A 26,581-nucleotide genomic window follows, 5' to 3' on the forward strand; every position below is an offset into this window, starting at 1 on the left:
GCCACCCCTGGTGAAGATGAGCTTACAGACAAAGGTTACAAAGCACACGGACGCTCACGGCTGCAGGCGAGCAAAGGCCCCAAGCGGTGAGCGAGGCGTTTCTCAGCTGTGCATCCGAAAGTGGCTTTAACACATGGAGGTTTCAAATGTTCAGGATACAAAGGCTATTTCAGGTTCCCAAGACAAGAACAAGCCATTACAAAAAGAATAGGAGATACCAAAACAGAGCCAGAATTTTATTTCTAAATTCTAGAAATAAAAATATGGGTTTTGAATAAAAAACTAAATAATGGGTTAAACAGCAGACTTCATACAACTGAGGAATTAGTGAAGTGGAAGACAGGAAAAAGTTTTCATTATAACACCTTGTCAATGCGCCAGGACGCAGCAGAAGGGGCCCAGAAAGAGCCAGTGAAGAGTCGGCCATGGAGGGCGCTCAGGTGCTGAGCTGCTCGCTCTTATGACACTGAGTTTCCAGGTGTGCTTTACAAAATTTGTCTGTGAGCTCCTCTCCAGGGCCCCCAAGCCCCAGGCAAGCCTCTGACTCGTCCCCTCCAAGAGGAGCATCATCCGACCCACAACACACTGGCCACCTGTTCCTCAGGGTGACCAGGCAGCACTCACCTGGTTCCCTTCCGCCTCACTGCTTTCCAGCTCTTCGTTTTTGTTTTCCAGAGACTGAGCTGTCCTTGCACATCCTTTTACGGGGTCCTTACCCTGCCCGTTTCGCCCTGGCGTGGAGTAACCGACCATTTCTGGGGGCCTGGAGTTTCGGCAGCTCCTCAGGGTGGGGGCGGGCTGGCTTACGTCTCGGGCCCCATCCGCAGAGTCCCAGGGCCTCAGCTGGGCGGGGAAGTCTGGGTCTGAAGGGCATCTGCAAGGACTGCTCTCTGAACTACCCAGGTGTAAGGAGGCACTGAGAGCTCCTTGGTCAAATTCCTTCAGTGAAGATGTGTCTTGAGGCTGTTTCTGGCAAGGCCCTGAGGTAAAGGACACAGCCATGCTGCTGGGGTTGAAGGTCAAGGTGCTGTTGCTGTTCTGCCGTGGGAACCTGGGGGAGGAGCCGCTGTGCTCTGACTCGGTGGAGGAGTGGCTGCCCACAGAGACGTCGGAGTGGCTGCGGCGGGCGTTGTAGGGCTTCAGGAAGGAGCTGTACACGAAGCCTTTGGTAACTGCGGGAAGGAAGCACAGACAGGAAGAGCCTTCAGTAGGAGGAGGAGGAGGGAGGGAGGGAGGGAGGAGGGAATCTACAGAGAAGAAACGATGGTTTAAAAGAAAGTCGATAGTGAGAGACGCAAAGTGAAATGCTAGTGACAGAGCAGATTAAACATTCACTCCCAGGACACGATGTGGGTGGGCAGAGAGGAAACACTGTGGCTACGTGCTGGCTCATTCTTGTTACAACCTCAGAGGAGATGAGCGATAAGGAGGCCTCGTGGTGAATCCAGAGGACGGGAATAAAAACGACCAAATGCTGGAGAAGGAGCACATGAAGAAAACGCAACGGGAAATCTAGATCATGGAACCCAAGGACAAGGGAAGACTTCACTCAGGATGTGTGCAAACACGCCAGGTGGGTAAAGGGGGCTTTAAACCGTCCTCATCGCGCCACAGCGGCTCAGACACACCTCCCTGTCCCCTTCCCCTCCCGTAACACTCGAATCTCCGCCTGGAGTTTAGGAATGCGATGGAAATACTATGAGGATCGTCTAAAGTGGGAAGCTGCTTGTATCAGTTAGAACATACACCGTAACACAGGGCATCGTGCGTTCACTTTAATAAACTGCCTAAGATGATGACAGAGAGGGCCCCCGGCCAAAACTTTACATAACCTTACATTAGGGATTGAGAGCCCTAATGCACAGCAATATTTTTTATAATATTAAGAAATATCTGTCAAGGGAGGGACCCAGAGAATGTTAATGACCTCCATGCAGGCAAGCGCCATCTCTGTCTTGATCTTCAATGTGTTTCCTGTACCTAAAAAAATGCTGGCCTGCGTTTGTTATATCTGCTGCTGATGGGGAGGGGTCCCCTGGGCAGATGGCGAGGGGTGAGGGTCTAACAGCTGATCCTAATACTGTGGGCTTCTTGCTACCACGTTACTTGTCAGGATGGGGAGAGAAAGACCCCAGGGCGGAAGAGCTCTTGAACAGCCTGGACTCTGCAGGAGGTCCTCGAGGAACCCGTCAGCGCCTCTCACCTGCCCATCACCCTGGGAGGCTCCATCCTTCTCCTTCCTTTCCCACTTCCAATCTTTATTATTTTGGGTAAACAGAAGTAGGGGGAGGAGAGAAACACCCAGAAAATACTTTTAAAGAAACAGAGAAATGTTAAAATTTTCAGTTTTGGGCGGTGTGAACATAGATGTTTATTGTACAGGCCTGTCATCCTATCTAAAACACGGAGGGCCAGATGCGTTTTGGAATTCAGATTTTTTTGTACTTTGGAAAGGTAAGCAAGTACACGCACTATATACTTCATAACATCGCAGCAGGGTGTGGGTCAACAGCCCAGAGTCAAACTCACTAATGCGTCTGTAGCAAAACCTCTGGCCATTCACACCAGAGGATGAGGGATGCGCAGAAACAGTCTCCCATTACTTTGCTCATTTTGCCACCAAATCAATTCAGCTCAGGGCAGGTTTGCCAAAGGAGTTTCGAAACAAAACCTTTGTTTTCCAGAGCTTTTCGAATGTTGGAATTGTGGAAAACGGATTATGGATCAGTATTATTCTCTGTGCTTCCCTTTCAATTCTGTGCCCCTCCCTCCACTGCCAGGAAAAAAAAAGATTGGAGCATTTTTGAAGTCGTTCCCTAAATAGCAAACAAAAACCCTTTCTTACAGATTTTACATTCCCACACTCACAAAACCCATCTACAGCAGCTAGAAGAGGGCAGCTGGCTTGTGGTTCTCTCAGGATAGGCTGACAGGGCACGGGACCCACGAGGCGGTCCCCCTGCCTGCACAGCTGAAAAACACGGCGAAATCTTGCAAGAGAAGCAATGGAATCTCCTCTGGAATTTGTAAAAACAAAAACAAAACCAAACACAGGTTTTATCTCAGTAATGACAGTCTCTAGAGATGGATGGAACTTTTAAGGTTATTTTTCCCTTTAATCAAAGACTCTCGTATTTTTTTCTGGCCTAGATAGGATGCAGGCACTTTTCCCTCCTTTAGAGTTACAGTAATCTGACGGCTAACAGTCTGACCTCCATTGTCGATGAGCCAGCGGCTCTGACTGCCCATGGGGTCCTTCTTTTTGATCACGCCCACCAGGTCGCCCTCCAGAAGTGAGACGTCCAACTCCTGAGCAGCGTTGAAGTTCCGTTCCGCCTGGTAGAGTTTCTCAGGGGGATACCTCGCCAGGAGGGAGGCACGGAGCTCCTCCGACTGCAGCATGTAACTTGGCTGAAAGGCAACAGGAGAGAGACAGTCAGCAAGAACCTCCCTGGCCGTTATCCCAGCAGCCATACTCAGTCCCGACACAGCCAGAGCCCCAGAAATGGGGGCAACGCCAGCCAGCCGCTGGCTCCTCCCAACAGGTGTTTCTGTGCCTGAGTCAGTCCACGTGGCTGGGTGAAAATCCTCATCTCTTAGGTCATGTTTTGGTGGCTTTGTAGCTATTAACAAAATTTAACAAACACCTAGTTATCCTGTGACAAAAAAATGTAATTCAAGTGCCACCTAAAGAATCAAAATATGTAAGTATCATTACCAGGTCTTCTGCTATCTCGCTATATGAACCTCAACAACTGCGATTTTCCTTACCTTGACTTCCCAGTTTATAAAAACAAACAATATTCATAAAAATAAGAAAAAGTACATGTAATAATGAATTTGATTCTCTTTCAAAGTAATATATATTAACAAACATAGGATTATAAGAGGCAAAATATTGTAAGCAAAGACGAGTCAGCAGCCTTTTAGATTACGACCCCATATAATCTGGTGTATCTTACTCTACTTTTCAAAATATGGAGGAATTGAGTTAAAAAAAAATATAACTCCAGGTAAAAAAGCAGTCAGCCATGAACTGTTCGGCAGTGTAGCGGACAATTATCTTTCCTAATGCATGATCAAAAATAGGGAGGACTTTAGTATACTCTCAAATCTGCTCCCTTAATTGATCAAAGTATTAATATTAATCCTTTACTAACTCCTTTCACTGTATAGACTAAGATCCAAGAATGCTTTTCAGAGGGCATTTTTAAATTTTTTTTGAGGAAGATTAGCCCTGAGCTAACTACTGCCAATCCTCCTCTTTTTGCTGAGGAAGACTGGCCCTGAGCTAACATCCATGCCCATCTTCCTCTACTTTATACGTGGGACGCCTACCACAGCATGGCTTTTGCCAAGCGGTGCCATGTCTGCACCCAGGATCCGAACCAGCGAACCCTGGGCCGCCGAGAAGCGGAACGTGCGAACTTAACCGCTGCACCACCAGGATGGCCCCTCAGAGGGCATTTTGAAGTACATATCAAATGTGGGAAAACTAGAGGCAGTCACTATCCAGTACCAGTAGGCATACCAATGCTCGGTGAATGAATGAGTGAGCCCATGACAGATGAGAACTCAATAACCTTTATTCTCTATTATAAAATACTTAAACTCCTATTAAATTGCTAATCTGTAGAGACAGAGCTGGGTCTGTCAATATTAATAATAATATCAATGATGTTGATAGCTGACTTGAATACTGCTTACTATGTGCCAGGCAATTTCTAAGTGCTTTACACTGATTAACTCATTTAAACCTCACAATAACTCCATGATGTGGATATACCTATTACGTGTTTTAAAGATGAGGAAAACAAGGCACAGAGGGGAAGTGACTTTCTCAAGGACACACAGTGAGAAGTGCCAGAATCAGGATCTCAACCCAGGTTAGAGATCAGTCTTAACCCCGAGGTCATACGACCTGCTCTTGTCCTCTACTCACCATGCCCAGGAGCAGCTTTCGGGCAGACTGGCGGTCCACAGTTTTCCTCTCAAACGGCCTCTTGGTGGCCGGAAGGGACTCTGGGAAGAAGGTGAAAACCTGGAGCTGCTGCAGGACTCTGCTGTGCTCTTCATGGAAGATGGCGATGAGGTTGCCCTCCCTGCCGGCGGCTTTAAGTAACTGGAGCCCGTGGGAAGAGCAGAGAGAGAGGAAAGAAGAGAGCTCGCATGAGATGCCGGGACCGACAGAGTCTCGTTACAACCACCAGAAGCTGCAGTTCACTCCGTGAGTGCCCAACCCCTCAGCCTGACGCCAGGGACAAAGCTCCCTGAGGGGCGGCTCTTCTGGGGACCGCTCAGCAGGGGGAGGACCTAAGTTTAAAAGCCCCAGGGGTCACAGCACCACCCAAGGGATCAGGAATTCCAATTCCTGACAGGCTTGACCTAATGACATTTCATCTCTCTGGTTTGAACAATTTCTCGAATGACCCTACTGTGCGTTCCCAGAAAAATACCAGAACTTCAGAGACGACTTCTCCACAGGGCCTACGGGACTCACTGAAAGCAGCGGCTTTAACTGCTCCAGAGCCTGGCGCACGAAGTCGCAGTGGGCCTCCGCGTAGCCGTGGATGCAGTTGGTGAAGAGGCCCTGGGCGAACTGGTGGAACTTGGGCAGCTCGTCCAGCAGCTGGGCGTTCAGGGCCTCGTAGTTGTTCCGGGCCGACTGCAGCTCCTCCAGAGTCTTCTTGTCCTTCAACTTCTCTGCCCGCTCCGTGCAGTTATAGAAGTCCAGCAGCTTGTCGAAGCGTTTCTGCACCAGCTTGTGGGGCCCTGTAAACATGCTCAGCAACTGGGTGAGGGGAGAGATGACAAGCCGCTCTGTCCTCTCCTTCTGTAGGGACGAGAAAGGCACGTTGCTCAGTTGGTCAGTTTCCCATATTCGTTACTCTCAAAATAGTCTTCAGAGTGATTTTTTGTGTTCTCTACCACTTGCTTTGCTCCTAGTGCACAAGCTAACCCCATGCAGAGCCAACAGCGTTGTCCTTATCCATCACCAGTGTATGCACATATTCCACAAAACTTCTCCATTTGCAACTTTTCACTCAACAAATCTGCACACACCAAAGAGTTTGCAAAATACGCTAATCCCACCTTAGCTCCATAGTTGAAAACAAATGCTCAATTACACACATTAATGTGTTTTCATTATAACCCAGACGTGACACTGTCAGTATCACTGCTTATGTGTGTGTGTCTATATACAGCTTGAATTTCACTTAAGATTTGGTTGTTACATAAATCTAGGGTAGTGAAACTTCTGCACGTCCATCATACCTCTTTCAATCATAACTACTTGCTAATATCTGTTTTCACTTTTCAAAGGATTTTTCTCTTTAATTCTTTCTAGGGGGATAGACATGGAGGGCGCGGTATTGACACATAAAGAACATACATCGGTACTCGGTAAATTATTTTTAATAAGATCCTACTACAATTCCCTAAGGGTGCATGTTTCCTTCAGCCTCAGGCCATCCAGGGATCTCCCGAGACTGTCAAACCCCACCCAGTTCTCCCGGCATCAAGCAATCTCATACATATCTAACCAGAATTTCCCAATCAATTGGGCCTTTAGTGCTTGCTTTATAAGGTGGTTCGTACCATCTCACAGATCTATTTACTAACCTAACTATTCCTAAATTTTCCTTTTTAAGTTATTACTCCTATAGTTGTTTTCTTTTGATCAGAGTTATTCGATCGGAGTGATGGCAGATTAAATTTCCTAGTTTTACACTGTCCCCTGAAACAAGGCTGATCAGAAGCTGTAAAAAATCTGTTTGAAGAGACACAGGTCGCACCTGTCCTTTTGACTGACTCAAAGTCACATTCTGAACATAAGACCCTGATACGAATCTAGTTGGAGGACGAGCAGGACTCCGGCCAGGGAGCACGTCTCTGTGGAACTAATCCTTCCATGAGCTGGATGTGAGAGAGAAGGCCGGGAAGAGGGCCGACCCATGAAAAGCAGGTTCAAGAAAGGTGACTTACGAAGTTTGTGAAGAGCTGGTCGCTGATGTAGCGATGCACCTTCTCGAACTGTTCCAGGTCTTTGTGTCCCTTCTCCATGCACACGTCCCACATGCTCACTGCAGCCACCACTTTCACACATGCCGATTCCTAGAGCCAGTTAGAAACAAACATGGTAAGCTCCAAGAGAACTTCCTAGCCTTCACCCTTCAGCTGAGAAAGCAGTCTGGAACAAAAGGTCCCATAATTAAAATCTTCTCTCTAGTGTATTTCAGCTTTGAAACAAGTATATTCTCATACACTATCATTCATGGGGTGCAGAGAAAAGTCTAAGACTTTTAATTATTGGAAAACTGGTGAGGCCTTTTATCCTCTCTTTAGTATTTTCCTATGTCCCTTAATTCATCAAAAAGTAAATGATCAGGGGCTGGCCCCGTGGCCGAGTGGTTAAGTTTGCGCGCTCCGCTGCAGGCGGCCCAGTGTTTCGTTGATTTGAATCCTGGGCGCGGACATGGCACTGCTCATCAAACCACGCTGAGGCAGCGTCCCACATGCCACAACTAGAAGGACCCACAACAAAGAATATACAACTATGTACTGGGGGGCTTTGGGGAGAAAAAGGAAAAAAAAAATCTTTAAAAAAAAAAAGTAAATTATCAAACTAGAGCCAAGATGATTCCTACAGGATGAGGACAACGAACAATGACCTCTCCTTCTCCAGGTCTTGGCTTATGCTGGCACCTTCTCAAAGACAGCTGCCCACTGCCCTGTGCGTAGTACAGCCCTGCTTCCTGCAGCCCGAATCTGGCACTCCTGACGGCTGACCTGCTTCTTCCTCTGTCACTGCAAAACATACCTTCTAACAGACAATATAATTTATGGTTTATTGTCTCCTATGCCCACAATAAAATGTAAGCTCCGTGAAGGCAGTGATTTTTGTCTGTTTTGTTCACTGACTCACTTACCATTTGCTGAAAGAAATAACGGAATGCAGAGGAAACTCCTCCTGACTGATCCCGATGGTTTTTTAAAATTTTTTGCTGAGGAAGATTTGCCCTGAGCATTAATAATATTTGTTGCCAACCCTCCTCTTTTTTTTTCGCTTGAGGAAGACCAGCCCTGAGCTAACGTCTGTGTCAATCCTCCTCTATTTTGTGTGTGGGTCACCACCGTGGCATGGCCAGTGAGTGGAGTAGGTCTGTGCCTGGGATTTGAACCAATGAAGCTGAAGTGGAGCATGTGGAATTTTAACCACTCAGCCACGGGGCCGGATCCCTGACAGTTTTTAAATCCCAGGCTGGTTTTCTTTGGCTACTTGGAACAATGCTGGGTTTTCGTTGTCTTTAGTTTAAGTTTAGGGAATGCCTATTATTTTGATATTAACCCAAACAAAATCTAAAGGTGCTAAAAACTCCATTAATATTATTTCAAGGGTAAACAAAGTCCCTAAGCCCAAAACATCAGTGCCTCATACATCGGTTTGAGATTTGATTTTATGACATTTTTAGACCTGTTGCCTTTAAGTCCCATATCTGTACATAGAGATAAAGCCAGTTGGAAGGACAAATTGGGGAATCTCCCTGATTCCTCCCAAGTGGGAGAACTAATGTGAAACATGGTGTCCTCTTGTACCCTGTTAAAGAAATGTTGTAAAGTCCCAGATGTCAGTCCACACGCCAACATGGATACCAATTGAGGCAGTCAGCGTCCCTCAGCTGTATTCTTGCTGACCCTCTCTCTACCAGTCCCTCTACCTAATTCTATTATTTGGCAGGGTTTTTCATTTTTTATGTCAGTGATGAAACCGTTCAACATTTTCTTTCTTAATTTCCACTGTTAGCATCAGAACAAAACTGACTTGCCCGTCAAAAGGCTGTCAATGCTACATATGTCCCACCTTAAAATGCTATCACCCACTGCTATGGAGATGAGCCTTGTAACAGCTGGGGGCTCGGGTGTATACTTGCTACATCTGAAAACATGGGGAGAAAACAGCCAACAGGGAGGTATCAAGATTACAGGAATTGTAGGGGAAAGACCTAAAACAAGGGAACATACTTGGGAGTTGTCTCAATATTGTTTTTGTTAAATCTCTCACTTTAAGCCAGTGTGCTCCTGAAAAGTTTTGTAAACCCTAATTTTTACCGAAATGCATTTTTAAAACACAAAGGAGAGAGTTTGCTATTTAAAAGAAATGTAGGGGGCAATTCAAATTAGTGGGGACTACTCAATAGATGATGATGACAACTGGATAACTGGTTGGGGGAAAAAAAAAAGTTGGATCCACACCTCAAACTTTATATATTAAAGTAAATTCCACCTAGATCAACAACTTTAACATTAAAAAAACTGAAACTATAAAAGTATTGAGAGGCCAGCCCCGTGGCCAAGTGGTTGAGTTCACGTGCTCTGCTGCAGCAGCCCAGGGTTTCGCTGGTTCAGATCCTGGGCACGGACATGGCAACACTCGTCAAGCCACGCTGAGGCGGCATCCCACATGCCACAACTAGAAGGACCCACAGCTAAAACATGCAACTATGTACCGGGGGGCTTTGGGGAGAAAAAAGGAAAAATAAAATCTTTAAAAAGAAATGTATTGAAACATGGGAGATATTTATTTTATTATCTTGGAATAGATAAGACCTTTTAAAGTATGACACAGAACTAAGAAGCTATAAGAGAAAAGTTCAATTAGACTACACAAAAATAAAACTTTTCTACATGAAAAAACATTTTAAGCAAACTCAAAAGTCAACAAACTAGGGGTGGGTGAGTGGGATATTTGTAAACCTTCATCTCAGACAAAGGGCTATTGTCTCCAACAGTTACAGAGGTACCACAAATCAATAAGAAAAAGACCAACGAATCAATAAATAAGTGCCCAAAATATAGAAAACTCACAGAAAAAGAAATGTAATGACTTAAACACATGAAAATATCCTCAACTTCCTTCATAATATAAGAAACGCAAATTTAAACCATACTAAAGAGCATTTTTTACCTATCTTGCAGACAAAGATAAGACATCTTGATTTTGATAACACTGTGTGAGCAAGGGACGGGGAACTCACTCCATACGCTGCTCATGGGAGTTTTCACCAGTAGGACATCTATGAAATTTAACATCTATCAAAATTTACACTTTCACATGATTTGGTTCAGAAAATCCAGTACTCTGGCCTTCAGATATCCTCACATAGATGAGAAAATGATGTATCTACATGGATATTCCTTGTGCCAATGTTTCTAATCTTTTGCAACTATAAACAATTAAATGTCCATCAACAGGGAATTAGATATATTATGGCGTATCCATAAAGTTAAATACTGTGCAGTTGTAAAAAAGAACATGGCAGCTGTGTGCATGCACGTAAGGAATGACTTCCAAAATGCTACTAAGTGCAAAACCCAAGATGCTCAGCAGTGTATCTCACACTCTCTCTCTCTCTCTCTCTCTCTCACACACACACACACACACACACACACACACACACACACACACACACACCTCTCTGATAGGAGAGAAGATTCTGATCAATGGTGACTGCCTCTTCAGATGACCAGGAGACAGGAGTAAGAGGAACAATTATTTTTACTTATCCCTTTGGCACCTTTTGAATTTTGTACCATTTTACTTAGATAAAAAAAATAACAATAAAAATAAATGATTTTTTAAAAAGCAAAGGATCTCTTCTAAAGATATTATTTTTTGTTTCATAGGATGAGATCATGATGTGTGAGGTAATCTTAAACCCCCTCCTATCACTCAAGAGAGAAATCACAGACATGACCAGAAAGGAGATCAGTCCTGGTTGTGACTTCATGAAGGAAACATGGCCCGGGGCAGTGAAGACCTGGGCCCACCCCGTCTCCTGAACTCCTCCAGCTCTCCTGACTTGTTCACTGTCCTTAGAGGCCTTGTGGATAGCAACTAACTGAGTTGGAAATAATATTCTTATTAGAAAGCACTCCTCCACAGGAACCACTCTCTTATGATTTGATCTTCAAAATGATTTTGACAGGGGCTGGTCCGGTAGAGTAGTGGTTAAGTTCATGCTCTCCACTTCGGCAGCCTGGGGTTCGTGGGTTCTGATCCTGGGTGCAGGCCGCATACCACTCATCAAGCCATGCAGAGGCAGAGTCTCACATACAATGTGGAGGACGATTGGCACAGATATTGCTCAGGGCCAATCTTCCTCACAAAAAAAAAATGATTTTGACAAAATGACCTGTGACAAGTGCTTCTTATATTATTGGATAGAGGAGACAGCAAAAAATAAGGTGGCAGGGAAAAAAAAGAGTGATGAAGATTAAAAGAGAGGGAGGAAAGAGCGAGGCCACTTTAAAATTAATATAACAGTGCTGATCTTCTAAATGTTATTTAACTTTTAAATAACCTGTAGGAATCCCAATAAAAAGAACGTCATGGCATAATGGTCATCTGAGTCTGGATTATTCAACACTCATTAACGATATGCTGGATGAACCAGAAAGCGGACAGAATTACCCCGCGTGACTCAACTAGAGCGACGTCTTTGCTCACCCGGATATGCTGGAGGTAGAGAGACAGGTCTCGGATAAAAGATTTGATCAATCTTTCTTGCATCCGGAAGTTCTTTTCTGTTTCTTCAAATGCTTCATCTTTTATCTGGTCAAAAGAAACAAAAAAGTTGTTTATATCTAACAAAATAAACAAGTGCTGTTAGTAGATTTGAACTCTCCCTCAATCTATCTTACGGGCAAAAGTACTTTTCTTAAAAATATCTTTTGTTCAAATTTTCATTTTTTGCTGAGGAAGATTGCCCCTGAGCTAACATCTGTGCCAATCTTCTTCTGCTCTATACGTGGGACACCGCCACAGTGTGGACTGACGAGTGGTGTGCAGCTCCGAGCCTGAGATCAGAAGCCTTGAATCCTGGGGTGCCAAAGTGGAGTGTGCAAACTTAACCACTATGCCACTAGGCCCGGCCCCCTTTTGTTTAAATCTTAACCTTTGCTACGTCCCTGAATCATACTGAATTGAATTTAAACAGCCCTTTGTGGCTTTGAAAGATCAGCAAAATACATACAGGCCCTCCCGCCTTCACACCTTACTGCCTTACTGCCTCTGCTCCTGATGGAAACCCTGTGCTCTGGCCAGGCTGCCCCCTTCACTGTTCCCAGGCCCGCACTGTTGTTGACCCCGGTGCCTTCGCTCATCCTGTTACTTGGCCTGGTATGCCCTCCCCTCTCCCTGTGCCAAACCTGCCTCTTTAAGGCTCAGATTCAATCTCTCACCGACACAAAGCTCATTCTCACTGAGTCCGTTTTCTTAAGGCTACAGCGTTCAGAGAAAAAAACACCAAAACCTAGAGACTGGTTCTTTTTTTAGCTGGTACTCTCCACTAATCGTACTGTGTAGACGTGACATAGTGGAATGAAGTCTGGAGACCTCAGATCTACTCTCAGCACTGTCGATAAACCACTTTTCAAATCACTCAACTTCTTACACGTCACATTTCTGTATTTGTGACAGATGGTGTTGAACTCCAGTAATCTCTTCAATCCCTTCTAGCTTAGCAGGTCTACAGTTTTAATTTTGTCTCCCCACATAGATCATAAGCTCTGTATGGATACCTAAAACCACAATGGCTATCATGTAGTGACCAATCTGGCCTCCTGGTTTGCCTTGTCCACACTGTAAGCAGCTCACCAACCCGGATGGAGGGCTGGGTGGGTAGATTCACATAAACAGGAGCTGCAGGTCCTGTACCCACCAGCTGGCAACACGAGGAGCCACTGAGAGGGGAACCACACCAGCCCCACCCCGCTGGCTGCCCCGGGGAGCCTGAAGGCCACCACGGCCGCGCCGGGCCCGCAGCGCAGGAGCCTCACCTGCGGGGCAAAGCCAGTGAGGTGCTTCAGGTGACTGCTGACCCGGGTGGACTTCTTGATGATGGAGTGGATGTTCAGCTTGGAAATCTTCTCCATGAGGCTATCTTCATCACCTTTTCGGTACTTGAGGACTAGGGAGAGAGTCAAGTAAGCACTTTTCTGAGCACGGATAGATGACAAAACGAGCTACGAAAATGAGGCTAACAACCGAGACCAGAGGTAGTGCTCGTTTCCAATGAGCTTGTAACAGTAGAGACAAAATATCCATCTAAATCACCATTTCTGGACAGACAGAACACCCAAAGAACGGCAGAGAGAGAACTGCGCAGACTGGAGAAGGTTACCGACAAGGAGGAAAAGCAGCAGAGGTGTGAGGAAAAGAGCCTCAGGGGGCCGGCCCCCTGGCCAAGTGGTTAAGTTTGCGCGCTCTGCTTCGGCAGCCTGGGGTTCACCAGTTCAGATCCTGGGCATGGACATGGCACCATTCATCACGCCATGCTGTGCCAGCGTCCCGCATGGAAGAACTAGAAGGGCTTACAAGTAGGATATACAACTACGCACTGGGACTTTGGGGAGAAAAAAAAAAAGAGGAAGATTGGCAATAGTTGTTAGTTCAGGGTCAATCTTCCTCACCAAAAAGCATACCTTTAAAAAAAAGAAAAAAAAAAAGAGCCTCAGATTTGACGTCAAGGAAACCTCTGAGTTCAATGCCTGGGTCTGTCATTTCACCCACGTGAGGCCTTAAACACGTCACTTAACTTCTCTGAGCCTCATTTTCCTCTCCAATAAAATGTATAAGGTAACAGTACTTGCCTTATAAGACCATCTTAAATGGTCTCACATACAAATGAGATATTTGTATCCAATTGTGTCATACGGTGAAATGCTATATAGGAGTTATCTGATTAAACACCGTGTCATACTTTAGGAACAATCTGCAGAAGTCTGGAGATAACAGTAGAAGGATAGCAAGGGGACAGTTATGCGGCAGCAAAAAGGCACACCTGATTGTTGTGGGAGATGAAGACAACGTTACATTACGAGACGTGAACCAAGACAACAGGCTGGATGGCAGGGAGCGTTCACAGCCACAGTTAAGGCTACATTCAACGTGGGTGCATGGTGGAAGTGAAAGCCGAGAAAATGATTTTAGATAAAGCGTGGAGACAGGCAAAGAGGTTATGCTGTATTACAGGTACTCATCTACAGGGGATGAATAATAAAGCAATTTAGCACAGGCACCCTGCTACCTCACTGAGTGCTCAAATTGGAGCCTCGACGAGGCAATTGATGAAAGGGACAAGAAATGGTTCAGTTTGTTCTACATTATAACCAAAGACAAGGTGGTCTGGCAACTGACTGTAGTGTCGGGAGGGCGAGAGAGGAGCTCAGACCAGAGGCAGGTCACTGGGCGTGGGCAGGACCGAGGGGACCCAGAGATGTGGGCAAATTGGCTTTTCTGAAAGAAGACAAAAAGTCTTAAGTGGAGACAGTAAAACCTCTAACTAGATGTGTGGAGAAAACAAATCTCAGCATGGACTGAAAAGGACTGCCTGCAGTGAGGTGGGAAGGCAACCACCCGTGCTTGAAGGAGCAATCCGGAACAGCCAGTCACTAGTCAGGCTTCACGGCTCTTGCGAAGGACTCATTGCTCTAAGCCTTACCACAGACGCCTAATTTCCAATACTCCATGGCTGTGCTTTTATTATCACTACTGCTTTGCTTTTTCATGTCACATTTCCCCCTGATTCTACTACCGTTTCTTCATCCCAGCCCTCTACCTACCCTCTGCCTTGTCCACTCTGGGGAAGTAACCAGTTCTTTGAAGGAGCTCATTTCCAAGCGCATACCTCCCTCTCAGCAAGCACGCGTTTCTTACCCAGGTCCTTTCGACGTTTATACTCGTTAATGTTAACATTGATTTCCTTGACAGCAATGACTGCACTGGTTAAAGGCACTTTATCTGGGTGGGATTCTGGGGTGGAATTCAGCAACTCCATCAGCAGCAGTGGGTAACGCATTACTCTCTGCACTGGTTTGATGAGGAAGGAGCCCAGGTTAATATAATTTGTACATCCCCTATAAGAGAAGGAAAAACAGCCTTTCGTCAACTATTAAGAATACGGGGCCTATAGGGAGCATCTGTCATTCCTAAATACAGCTCTGTTCTTTCACCCTGTTTCCAGTTTCACTCCAACAAATACTTCCCGGGTATCTAATGCCAGGCACTGTTCTAGGTGCTGGGAGCTTAGTAGTGAGCTGCCCTGGGGGAAGGAGACAGGAGGTAAACAAACAAAAATAGACCAGGTGCCCTCTCTGTGCTAAGTGCTATGGAGAAAAACATGGCAAGGACGGTCTACTTGTAGGGTTCTGTCTACAGAGGAGGAAATAGAGAAATGAGTTTGCGCATCAAGTGGCACGGGAACTTACCATTCATTGTACAGGCTCCTACAGCGCAGCGGGCGGGAAAGAAGGGACAGCGGATTAGAGACATGCTGATGTTCACATTCCTCTCAGAACATAGTTCAACTAACGCCTACTAGTCGGGCAGACAAAAGTCCCATGGGGTAAAAGAGAAATTATGAATGTCTATGAATATCTAGTCTATTAAAAACAGTTCGGAAGCCCCTACCTTCACTTCGATCTACTTAGACACATATTACAGCCTGACAACCTGCCTCCCTGACACCAGGAGAGTCTCGCCTGATGGTCAACAATAGCTGAATGAATCTCACCTATACTCTTCTTTATTTGGACCAAACTATCTTCCTGGCTGCTTCTTACCTGAACATGCTAATTTCATACTTCCCATCTATAGATAAAAGTACAAGCAGGAAGCCACTTAAGATTTTCAAGATATATAATGGGGAAAAGGCAAGTTACATAACAGGGCCTATAATAAAACATCACTTACGTTTAAAATAAGATAAACAGATGTCATAAGAAGTCTAGACACATACATGGGAGTGACTTGTAAAAGGCAGAACTAAAGAGCTATGATGGAGGTAAAGTGCTCAAATCTCCTACTTAAGATCTGCCAAGGACTCTTGAAGATGCTTCTGGATCTTCTCGTCCTTCTCGTAGATTTCCAGCAGTGAAATGGCCTCATCGTGATTCTGGCAGTAAACCTTGTACGTTCCCTCAAGCTCATCCCGGTGATCAAGAAACACAGGTCCTTTGAAATATGCACAAACATATAGTGTCTTTAGTGACTTTCTTCTCAGTATCCTAAATGTAAGGTATATAACCAAAGTTTAGTATCAGTTAAAAACTGTCACAAGAAATGATAACACTATCCATCAAATTAATAAGAAATTTCCATGTAATAGCTTACAATTGTACTTATTTAAAGCAAAATTTAAGAGAACCATGTCATGCATGTATTTCTTTTTCAGAAAACACACATACATACAGACACACACACATCCCTGAAACAGCCTCTAATCCCTTTCCAGTCAGGCAGGTAAGATGTTTGTAAGCACTTCGCATTCATAACCCGTAAGGACCCCCGATTCTCTAAGCCCCAGGAAAATCTCCACGAGGATGAGGAGAGCCTCCTACAGCACCAGTTTCCAACCTTTATGCATAAATCAAATACATAGGACTATAAAGGAAGTTATATTAAAATATCTATAATATAAAACCCCCAAATTTGTGATATATGTACTTCTTTATAAAGCACTAAATAGCAAAACGTAACAATAAATCTAATAATCACCATAATTACACAGTATGATGAGTGACATATGAAACTGGTAACGTTGTCCCTGAAATGTCAAGACATCTGCAACAACCTAATGTGACACGAGCATGTGACTTCAGTCAGTAACATCACAGGTGCTGCTAACACTGTGTGCTTTCTTCCCTACAACCATACCTTAAATAAATGCTAAATTTCACTTAGAAATTAATGAAAATAAATTTCTATGCAAATTCACAGACTCCATGAAACCTACCCAGACCCCTGGTCTACGGCCAGCAAGGCAGAGGAACAGCCCTCAGCAAACTTCCACAGAACGATTTCACTTTGAGCCACTGCCTGGTTGTGCCGACTCCCGGCTTGTTGAAACTCCTCTTCCCGTGGCCTTCCTTCCTTCCCTCAGCTTGTCCTGCTCCACCGAACACCTCCTCTCGCCCGTGTGCTCCTCTCTTGAGGCGGCCCTCCTTACTGCTTCCCCTGGAACTACTTCCACCAGCGGCTCTGGGCAGACGTCCCTCCCTCACGGAGCCCCACCCTCTTCTCCACAATGTCACTTCTGCTCCCTCTGCCTTGTGTCCTGTGGAATTCCGTGCTCGTGCAGATCAGTTTCTACTTAAATGTATTTCCTTAATTATAGCTCCTTTCGTAAGAGAAACTTGATTTTTTCATAAACATCACACGCCCGTGCTGCCCTGTCTCACTGGCGGGCTCACTTTTGTCTCCTCCTGCCACCCGGCAGGCACAGCGGTGGCAGCAGGGCTGGCTTCCTCCTTGACTTTCAGAGCTACTCTGGAATCCCTGAGCCACCAACGTCTTTATCTAGTTTCACCATCCGATGTTTGCCTGCCTTCTTCTCGTACTTTATTCCTTGGCATCCCACTCCCCGCCAGCATCCCTAGGACCTGCGCTAACACAATGATGACTGTTCACATTCCTCCACTCCCTGCCCTTCAACCTCCCCGACGGTGACTATCCCGCAGAAACTACAAACTAGCAAAGCTACACCTCATTTCCAGCGTCTTTCAAACTGTGGGTCACAACCCAGAAACGGGTCAGGAAATCTACTTCACAGGTCATGATCAGCACTTTTTTGAGTAAATAAAATGGAACAGAAAAGAAAATATCAGAAAACAATGGACATAGTAAAAGCAAGCAGAGACATACACACATATCTATCTGGGTCATTAGGTAAAATATTTTTCTTTCTGTGGGACATGTTTAAAATAATTTAAAAGCCAGTCCTTATACGTCACTACATATCCACGGTCTCCTTGTACGTCTTTCTCATCTCAACCTCATCTCTAACTCACTCAAGCTCTAACACCTACCATTCTTTCCTTCCCCACCAGACCCGTCCTGGCTGTACTAGAATCCTTCTCCAGAAGGACTAGTTAATTCAATGCTGCTTTCTCCAGAACTCTAGATTACTCTGAGTTTTGCTGAGTTATCCTCGTCACTGTACACTTTTTCCATTTCTATTCCTGGGTCACAGACACTGCTTGGAAGGCGCACTGTTGAGAGGGAAAAAATGCTTAGTGCAGTTGGAATTATGCCATTTGTGTGATTAAAAAAATGGGGGTGGGGCAGCACAGTAGAGAAAATATATACGTAATTACTAATGTATGATAAACTCTCTGAAAGGAGATATAAAAAAACTAGTAACATTGGTTGCTTCTGGTTGAAAAGAGCAGGGTGGCTAGATAACAGGTAGGAGATTTTCCACTGGACAGTTTTGCACCTAATTGTGTACCATGTGAATGCATTAAAAATAAATTTAAAACGTATTAAAATAAACTAAACTTAACCAAAATAAATAACTGCATATGCAATTCACGTCCATCAGCCCTCTGCTGGTAGCTCAACAAAGCTTTAATCTGCCTTCCCTGCCCTCTCAGAACCTTCCCTTATCAGATGTCCAAAATCTCCCCTCTATCAATTCCCCATTAAATGCACTCTCTTGCCTCCTGGGTGACCAGGACAGAAGCTGCCCCAGCAAAGGGCTCTCACCCAATCTCGGCTTCACGTCACGCTCATCATGGCCACTGCGTGTTGTCCCTCCTTCGTAAAGCTAGTCCTCCTGCCTAGGTCCTGAGCCTTCCGGCTCCTAGACTTCTCCTCCACTCTCCTCTGCGTATCCTCAACACATCTCAAGCTGCTACTTAATTCCTTCTTTGTCTTGGGACAAGAAGTGGAAGGGACAAAGAAAAAATAAACAGCTGATATCTGGTGGGGGTGAAGTTATGGATATTTTGTTTAAATTTCCTATTTTATTGCCATAATATACAGGTAATAAAAAAAATTGAAAGAAAAAATGACTAATTGTTTAATAATTAATCCCTTTCAGATACCAACCAATTTCTCTCAAGTTTTTCATAATTCAAATACATGACCTACAGATACTTGTTTTGAATGCCTCATAAAATCTTATAAATTGGCTTTTATGCTTTATCATTCTATTAAAATAGGGCCACCATGGCTTCCTTGTAGTCAATCAATGTGTGCTTGGCCTCCCTCCATCTCCCCGACCTTGGACCTCCCCAGTCAAACTGAGAGCAGGACCCAGGCTTCGGCTTCTTGTACCATCCCATCAAGTGCGAGACAGACAGCTATTCTGTATAGAGGTTAACAGCATGAACACAGACGACAGAGAGACCTGAGTCTGACTGTCAGTCCCATCAATCACTAGCCTTGTGACCGCTGGGCAAATTACTTTCCCCCTGTAAGTCTCAGTTTCCTCATCTGTAAAGTAAGATTAATAGCACCAAAACGTCATAGGGTTGTAGGAGGAACAACTGAGATCAAGCTGGACACAATTTGAAAGGGTGTGTGGTGTATAATAAACACTCAAGAAACATTAGCATGTTGCACTTTCGGCCAAAACCCCAAAGCCCCCTTCCTTCAGGAGGGCAGAGCCTGATTCTGTTCCTGTGTCCATTTCTCTCCCAGGTGAGGCAGGTAAATACTGCCTGGTCTAAGCCAATAGCATGATCCCATTCCCATTTCTAGTGATCAGTTCAAGTGTCTGCACATGACCCAGTTCTGGCCCATGAGAAATAAAGAGAAATCTACTGGGGGAGCACTGGAAAAGGTTTGCTCACATTTAAATGACACAGGGTCACTTTTCCTTCTGCTGGATGTTTTCATGTGTGTAGTGGGATGGCTAGAACTGTGGTAGCATCTTGTGACTAGGATCCCATTTTAATAGCAAAATGATAGGATGTCTCCACCCACATGGTACCAGAGTTGGTCTGTACGACCAACAGAATATGGTAGAAGTGATGGTATGTCACACCCAAGATCAGGTTATAGAAGACAAGGCTCCCATCTTGAACTTTCTCTGTCTTGGATCACTCTCTCTGGGGAAAGCCAGATGCCATGTCATGGGGACACCCCATAGGGAAGCTCACACGGCAAGGAGCTGGGGCCTGAAGAACTGAGTGAGTTTTCTGAAGTAGATCCTTGAGCCTCAGAGGACGGCAGCCCAGACCACAGCTTGACTCTAATCTCATGAGACCCTGAGCCAGAATCACCTAGCTAAGCCAATCCCAGACTCCTGAGTCACAGAAACTGTGATATAATACATGTTTCTTGTTTTAAGATACTGTTTTAGTGCAGTTTGTTACATAGCAATAGATAACACAGTTCCCTTGTTTATAAGAAATGGATGATTGTTGTTCAAATATTTTTGACAATGACCCACATGAATACATCTGTGTGTGTGTTTGTGCTTGTGTAAGATTAGCCCTGAGCTATCATCTGTGCCGATCTTCCTCTACTTTGTACATGAGATGCCTCCACAGCATGGCTGATGACTGGAGGAGGTCCGCACCCAGGACCTGAACCCGCAAACCGAGGCCACCAAAGCGGAGTACACAGAACTTCAACCACTCGGCCACGGGGCCGGCCCCAACAAATACATTTTAAATCATGACTCAGTATATATATATATATATATATATATATATATAGTCACGCGTCACTTAACGACAGGGATACGTTCTGAAAAATGTACAGTTAGGCAATTTTGTCATTGTGCAGACATCATAGAGTGCACTTACACAAACCTAGATGGTACAGCCCATTACATACCTAGGCTATACGGTTCTAATCTTATGGGACCACCATCATATATGCAGTGTGTCACTGACAGAAACATCCTTATGTGGCACATGACTGTACTGAGAATTGAAAGAAAAGTTTAAAAAAACTGTAGTTATTATTTACAGTACATTCTGGTTTTTTCTGTTTTATTGAAAAAATATATACTAGATGCGACCCATTAAACGGATCTCATGACCCTCTAATGGGCTGCAACTGTCAGCCTGAAAAACATTGTACTATGTGTCATCTAAAATTTCTTCTATTGCTAACATCCTCTATTGCCTCAAAGTAGGCTGTAGACAAAAGAAGAGGTAGGGCTCTGAACCAGGTAACTGAAACTGCATTTTCCCAGCATAAATACTCACCACCAGCAAGCCCTTCTGCCCCCTCCCGTGAAGTTAAAAAAAAAAAGAGAGAGAGAGCTGCTTCTGAAACAATGGCCAGAGCTCATACCTACAGCATCGCTGACTTCCAGATCGGACAGTAACTGCTTTGAGACTTTAATCACCATCTGCATATTTCCAAAAAGTCCTTCGAAATCAATGTTTGGTACCTGAGAAAGGGAAACAAAACATAAAGATGGATGGAAATGAAATTGACGGCATATCATTCATATTCCCAACATCTCTTCAAGGTTGGTACCATAATTGCTCAAAGTCATCTTCTCTCACTCTCACAAAACTTCCAGAACAGAAATGTTCAACATTTTCTTTAGTGCAACCCTTTGACCTTGATGCAACTACTCTCTGCTCCCCCACTACCTGAGTGACATGACTGTGGGACCAGTTTGGTCTATAATTATACTGGGATACAATTCCCACCCAGTACCCCAATTCCGTTGGCACCGTCCACTTCCTACTGCGGTTCTTGGGAGTGACCGCTCCAAGCCCAGCCCAGGAGGTCAAGTAACAAGCAATAAGGACTGCAAATCTCCAGATACTGTTAACCTTTTTTCCTGTCTCCAGCATCTAGAAAAGTACCATGTTCCATACACATGTGTAGAAGAGGACACACACACGTTAGTAAGGGTTTCCCGAAAAACGGCATAATCAGGCGCTAGAGCCAGGTAACCTGTCATCCCCAGACTTCATTATATTATTGCACAGACTTCCCAGTAAAGTGACAATCCAGATTCCCTGGAATGGTTTTCAGGAGCCACAGAAACAGGCAAGTCCTGGGAGTTATTGCACTAAGTCTGGCGAATTAACAGTGGAGTTGACAAGTGACAGGATGCTGAAGGCTTAAGGTGATGACACCCTTGAATTAAGAGCAGCAGTCACAGCCTTTATTTCAAACCCAATGAATCTTTGTGGTAAACGCTCCCGTTTCCTGACACTTCAGGCTTGGAGGACCGCATTCAAGGTAAAGCTAAGGTTCCCCCACGGCTCCGACCTGGGCCTGCTGCAGGGGCACCATGATGCGCTCAATACACATCTCCAGATCCCGAATGTAGTCCCTCTCCGTCTGAAGAAGTTCTTCTGCCACCTTGGCTCTCTTCTCCAGCATCCTCTGCTCGGGGTTTTCAGTGGACACAGACCCAGAAGGGGCCACCGGCGATGAAGACTGGGAGGAGAGGAGCGTCATTTCTAGAAGGGAAAAGAGAAGTGGTCAGCAGTGCCGGGTGTGAAAGCAGGACTCTTCAACAGTTTGAGCTGAAAAGAACACATTCCTTGAGAACCAAAGGTCTCACTGTTGTCAACCATCAGGAAACCTGACCCCCCCATCAGCTCTAATCACAAACAGAAAGGGAGCTTAGAAAGCCATCCCTCAGAGAGAGCTCCCACCCGTGTGACAGCATTTCTCAGAATTTGTCCCAAAAAGGAGTCACTGGCCCGTTCTCTGGGGACAAATCAGCGTCCACAAGCTCCTTGTGAACGAGGTTGAAAGAGGTTCTGGTCTTATACAGATTTGCTTACACTTAATCAGGTACAAAACCCATTCCATGATCTCCGCAGCAGAAATAGCAAGGTGGAAGTTAACAACACTGATGCTGCACAAGAAAAAGAATATTATGGGGAACACAACAGTGCTAAGTCAAGGGAAGACAATATTAGGTAGGAATCATCTGTCTGCAACCTGGGTGACTTTAGGGCCCACCATAGTCCAGTCTGTGACGGTGGATTAATATTAGTATATAGTGAATCATATAAAAATTGTTTAGATTCTCCCTATCAAAACAAAGACTCACAAGCAGGTTTTGTTACTTCAGATGTCCTAGTAGATAGAAATGAACTATAAACAAAAACAAATATCTATCTTGTGATCAGCTTTTACAATTACCTGTTACTTAGACTCATTTGCTGAGACTTATTTATAAAGATGGCATGGGATTTGTTCATTTACAATGAATATTAAATATGAAAATAAACAACTGAAAAAATTTCAAGAGTGAGGCAATCTCTTCTATTTCATTCTTTTCTTTTTGCAAGGAAAGATGCACCCTAAGCTAACATCTGTTGCCAATCTCCCTCCTTTTTTCTGCTTTTTCGCCCCCAAGGCCCCAGTACATAGTTGTGTAATTGTAAGTTCTTCTGGTTCTTCTGTGTGAACCGCTGCCACAGCGTGACTTCTGACAGCTGAGTGGTGAGGTTCCACGCCCGGGAACCGAATCCCGGCCACCAAAGCAGAGCACACCGAACTTAACCGCTAGGTGATCAGGGCTGGCTCTCTGCTGTTTATTTCAAATTCCTTAAGAGCCACTTTAAGAAAACTACATATTTGGTGAGTAAATATACTAGTAAGTCCGAGTATGATTACAAGAATATTTTTACCCAGATCTAAGAAGCAAAAACACAAGTGTTCAAATGACTTAAGGAAAAGTAGAGCTTTCACAGCAGATTTTAGTCTCCAAAAATCTCCCCGCTGACCCTTCTAGAATTTAGGAATTGCAGTGTTTAAAAAGTGCAACTCAGATTCTGGTTGCTAAAAACCATTCTCCACTAAAAGGAATCAGAGTTCTTTGGAGAAATGGCTAATTCTAGGCCCGGGGCAGGGAAGGTATGGATGAGCCTGAAACATCTCACGGCAGAAAGGAAGTGCTCAAGAAAACGATGGGCCATGTAAAATGGCACAGAGCAGGGCTGAAGGGGCTTGCATTGGCCAAATCTGCTGCAATCTGAGTATCAAAATAAATAAGCACAGCAATGGATTCTAATCCATTGAATAAAATGAGAATCCATGAGCTCATGTTGATAATATCTAAGTCCACAAATAAATGGGGAAGAAGAGAAAGCTCTTTCTTATAATAGAATGTCAACTAATAAATATTACAAAAAAATGGAATCAGAACATCAATATTTTGCAATCATCAGAATAAAATTTGGTTCAGCCACAATCAATCAATGGATGATTCTGGTGGTGGTGGTGGGGTCTGATGATGATCAGAATATCTGCATAGATTTGAATTACTTATTAATTACAAAAATAGAAAAGTGACTATGTAGTGGAGAAATAGAAAATACCATGACCGACTAATCAAAATTAACATCACCAATAAGGGCCAAACAGACATCACGTGCTTCCAAACACCATGTCTGGAACAACACAATATGCCTTATGCAGAATCCTAGTCAAAATGAACCATCTGTAATGAATCTTGAGGAATATGAGACAAACCTAAATTGAGGATTTGGATCCTACAAAGTGCCATGTCATGAAAGACAAAGGGAGCCTGAGGGACAGTTCCTAAGTAAAGATAACTGAAGAGATGACAAAAAAATGCAATGTGTGAGTCTGAACTGGAACCTGACCTGGCGAAAAGAATTGCTCCAAAGGCCACTACTACTACAACTGATGAAACTGGAATATAGACTATACGTTAGATAAACGATTAAATCAATTTAAAATGTCCTGAAATGGCAAATCTATTGTGGCCATGTATGAGAATATCCATGTTCAATATAAAATACACCCTGAAGCTTACTGAGGGGCATGCCACATGCAAACTGCTCTCGAATAGTTCAGAAAGTAACAACCGCGTGTGTGTCTACGTGCATACACATACAGAGAGAGAATGCAAACAAAAACACGGCAAGAAGTTAAATACTGGTGCATTTGAATAAAGGATATACAGGAGGATCTTTGTACAATGGCAATTTCCTGTAAATGTGATATTATTCAAAATAAAAATTAAAAAGACATAAGGGAAAAATATCTTTCTTGAACTTTTTTTCATAGAATGAATCACAAAATTTCAAGCATAACTTTTATTTCATCAGTGTTAAATTATGATTCTAAATTAACTGTAGCGTATGTAAGATTTATTTTCAACGGCCTTGTTTTAAATTTTCTCTGCCATTGCAAAGCCATCAAATCTCAGTTCCAAACATGGTTTCATAAGTGGCAAGTTGAGAAGAGAAACTCATTTTTCATACAGGACTAAAAAGCTCTGGAAAGGGAGAACATTTACCGAATTCCTACCACGTGCCAGGCACTACGTATTATGTCCCTGAACTCATTTAATATTCACACCAAAACTCTGAAGTAGTATTATTACTCCCACTTAATAGATAATAAAACCTAGGCTTTGAGAGGCTGCCCAACTTGCCCCAGGTCATGTAGAGAGTAAATGGCAGCTCTGGAACTTGAATCTAAGTGCACTTAGCCCCAAGCCCATGCGCTGAATCCTGCACCATGTGCCTCCCTGGCCTGGAATCTCAACCAGAAAACATCAGGGGCTTATCTGCTTCAAATCTTAAAAACTTCCTGGAAATGGTTCTCTCCTGGGAATCAAAGTTCTATTAATTATAATAGTTAAGATCATAAAATACCACCAAACGCTCATCAATCAGAAGCCAGCAACCTACATTAAGAGATTCAATTGGACTTTTAGTTATATTAGAAGAGAGAAAAAGAAATAACTATCAGCATGCCTTTTTTCTACAGTGGATTTATAATCTTTATTAACTTAAAAAAACAAAACCAAAACAGTAGAGCGTGATTAAAAACCCCTGCGGGGTGTTTTCACTAACTTGCAGTTTCCTGGGCACCACCCCTGAGATTCTGATTCAGCAAATCTGGGTAACACCCAGGTATCTGCAATTTTAACAAAATCCTAGGAATTTCTGAAAATGCAGGTGACCTTCAGGCTCATGCACAAATTAATTAATACTCAGAGATTAAGTCAAACTAGAAATATCTGGCTGTAATGACACCAAGTGTAAAACTGTTTTTCCATTATTCCAAATACAGTCCAACAAAGAAAGTCTCATCTATGATTTCAGTGTCCGGGACAACTCAGTGAGAGCAGGCAGCCCCCACCCTCAGCCAGCCGCCCCGGAGACAGAGGGAGGGGCCTCGGATCCCCCACTCTTTAGCTGGCGAGCCCCGGGGAAAGTCCATTTTTACCTCGAGGGCTCAATTTCCTCATCGGTAAAATGAGGATAATAATTCCTGCTTTGCAGAGTTTCTGACAGAATTAAAGTTATAACACAAGTTAGTCCTTTTCCCACGAGGGGCCAGAAAACGTCGTGGGCGCCAGGTTAAGGTAAAACGCACCAAGTAGAAAATGCTCTGTTATCACACAATTCTACTTTTCTAGAAAACAAAAACATCTGGGGAAGAGGAAGCCGGAGCCCAGTACCAGCCCATCAATAAAATGCTCAGCCCAGCTCCCACTTGCTCCCTGGGACGGCCCTGGAGGTATGAGGGAGCTGGGCCTGACTGCACCGATTTCCTTTCCGTGATAAAACAACCAGTGGTGGGTTGTTCTTTCTTTTACTCCCCTTCACATGCCACCTTCCGCCCCAGTCCCGATTCCACGCTTCTCGGGTATCCCACCCGCTCAGTTTAGTGCGTTTACCACACGCTCATTGGTAACTCATCCAGTTAACCCAGAACTTCCCACAACTCTAACACCATACTTTAAAGAGAAAAGCCACTCACTTTTTCCCTTGCCTCTGAAGGTTGGCGCTGTCTTTGGTGGGGAAAAATCTTTGAATT

General features: G+C 44.3%; 1 protein-coding gene across 1 annotated transcript in view; it reads right to left on the bottom strand.

Moving 5' to 3' along the window:
- The window catches only part of DNMBP (dynamin binding protein), a 73,557-nt gene that overhangs the window by 2,512 nt on the left and 44,464 nt on the right, over window positions 1-26,581 (bottom strand). The window contains exons 5-16 of the mRNA XM_046654591.1: window positions 22,034-22,227; window positions 21,095-21,194; window positions 15,868-16,015; window positions 15,271-15,288; window positions 14,720-14,919; window positions 12,841-12,971; window positions 11,510-11,614; window positions 6,988-7,116; window positions 5,501-5,833; window positions 4,943-5,122; window positions 3,213-3,411; window positions 625-1,172 (exon numbers count right to left, since the gene is read on the bottom strand). Coding sequence (XP_046510547.1) covers window positions 625-1,172; window positions 3,213-3,411; window positions 4,943-5,122; window positions 5,501-5,833; window positions 6,988-7,116; window positions 11,510-11,614; window positions 12,841-12,971; window positions 14,720-14,919; window positions 15,271-15,288; window positions 15,868-16,015; window positions 21,095-21,194; window positions 22,034-22,227 — 2,285 coding nt within the window. The remainder of the gene's footprint in view (window positions 1-624; window positions 1,173-3,212; window positions 3,412-4,942; window positions 5,123-5,500; window positions 5,834-6,987; window positions 7,117-11,509; window positions 11,615-12,840; window positions 12,972-14,719; window positions 14,920-15,270; window positions 15,289-15,867; window positions 16,016-21,094; window positions 21,195-22,033; window positions 22,228-26,581) is intronic.

Source organism: Equus quagga, chromosome 2, assembly GCF_021613505.1.
Source record: "Equus quagga isolate Etosha38 chromosome 2, UCLA_HA_Equagga_1.0, whole genome shotgun sequence".
Classification (NCBI taxonomy): domain Eukaryota; kingdom Metazoa; phylum Chordata; class Mammalia; order Perissodactyla; family Equidae; genus Equus; species Equus quagga.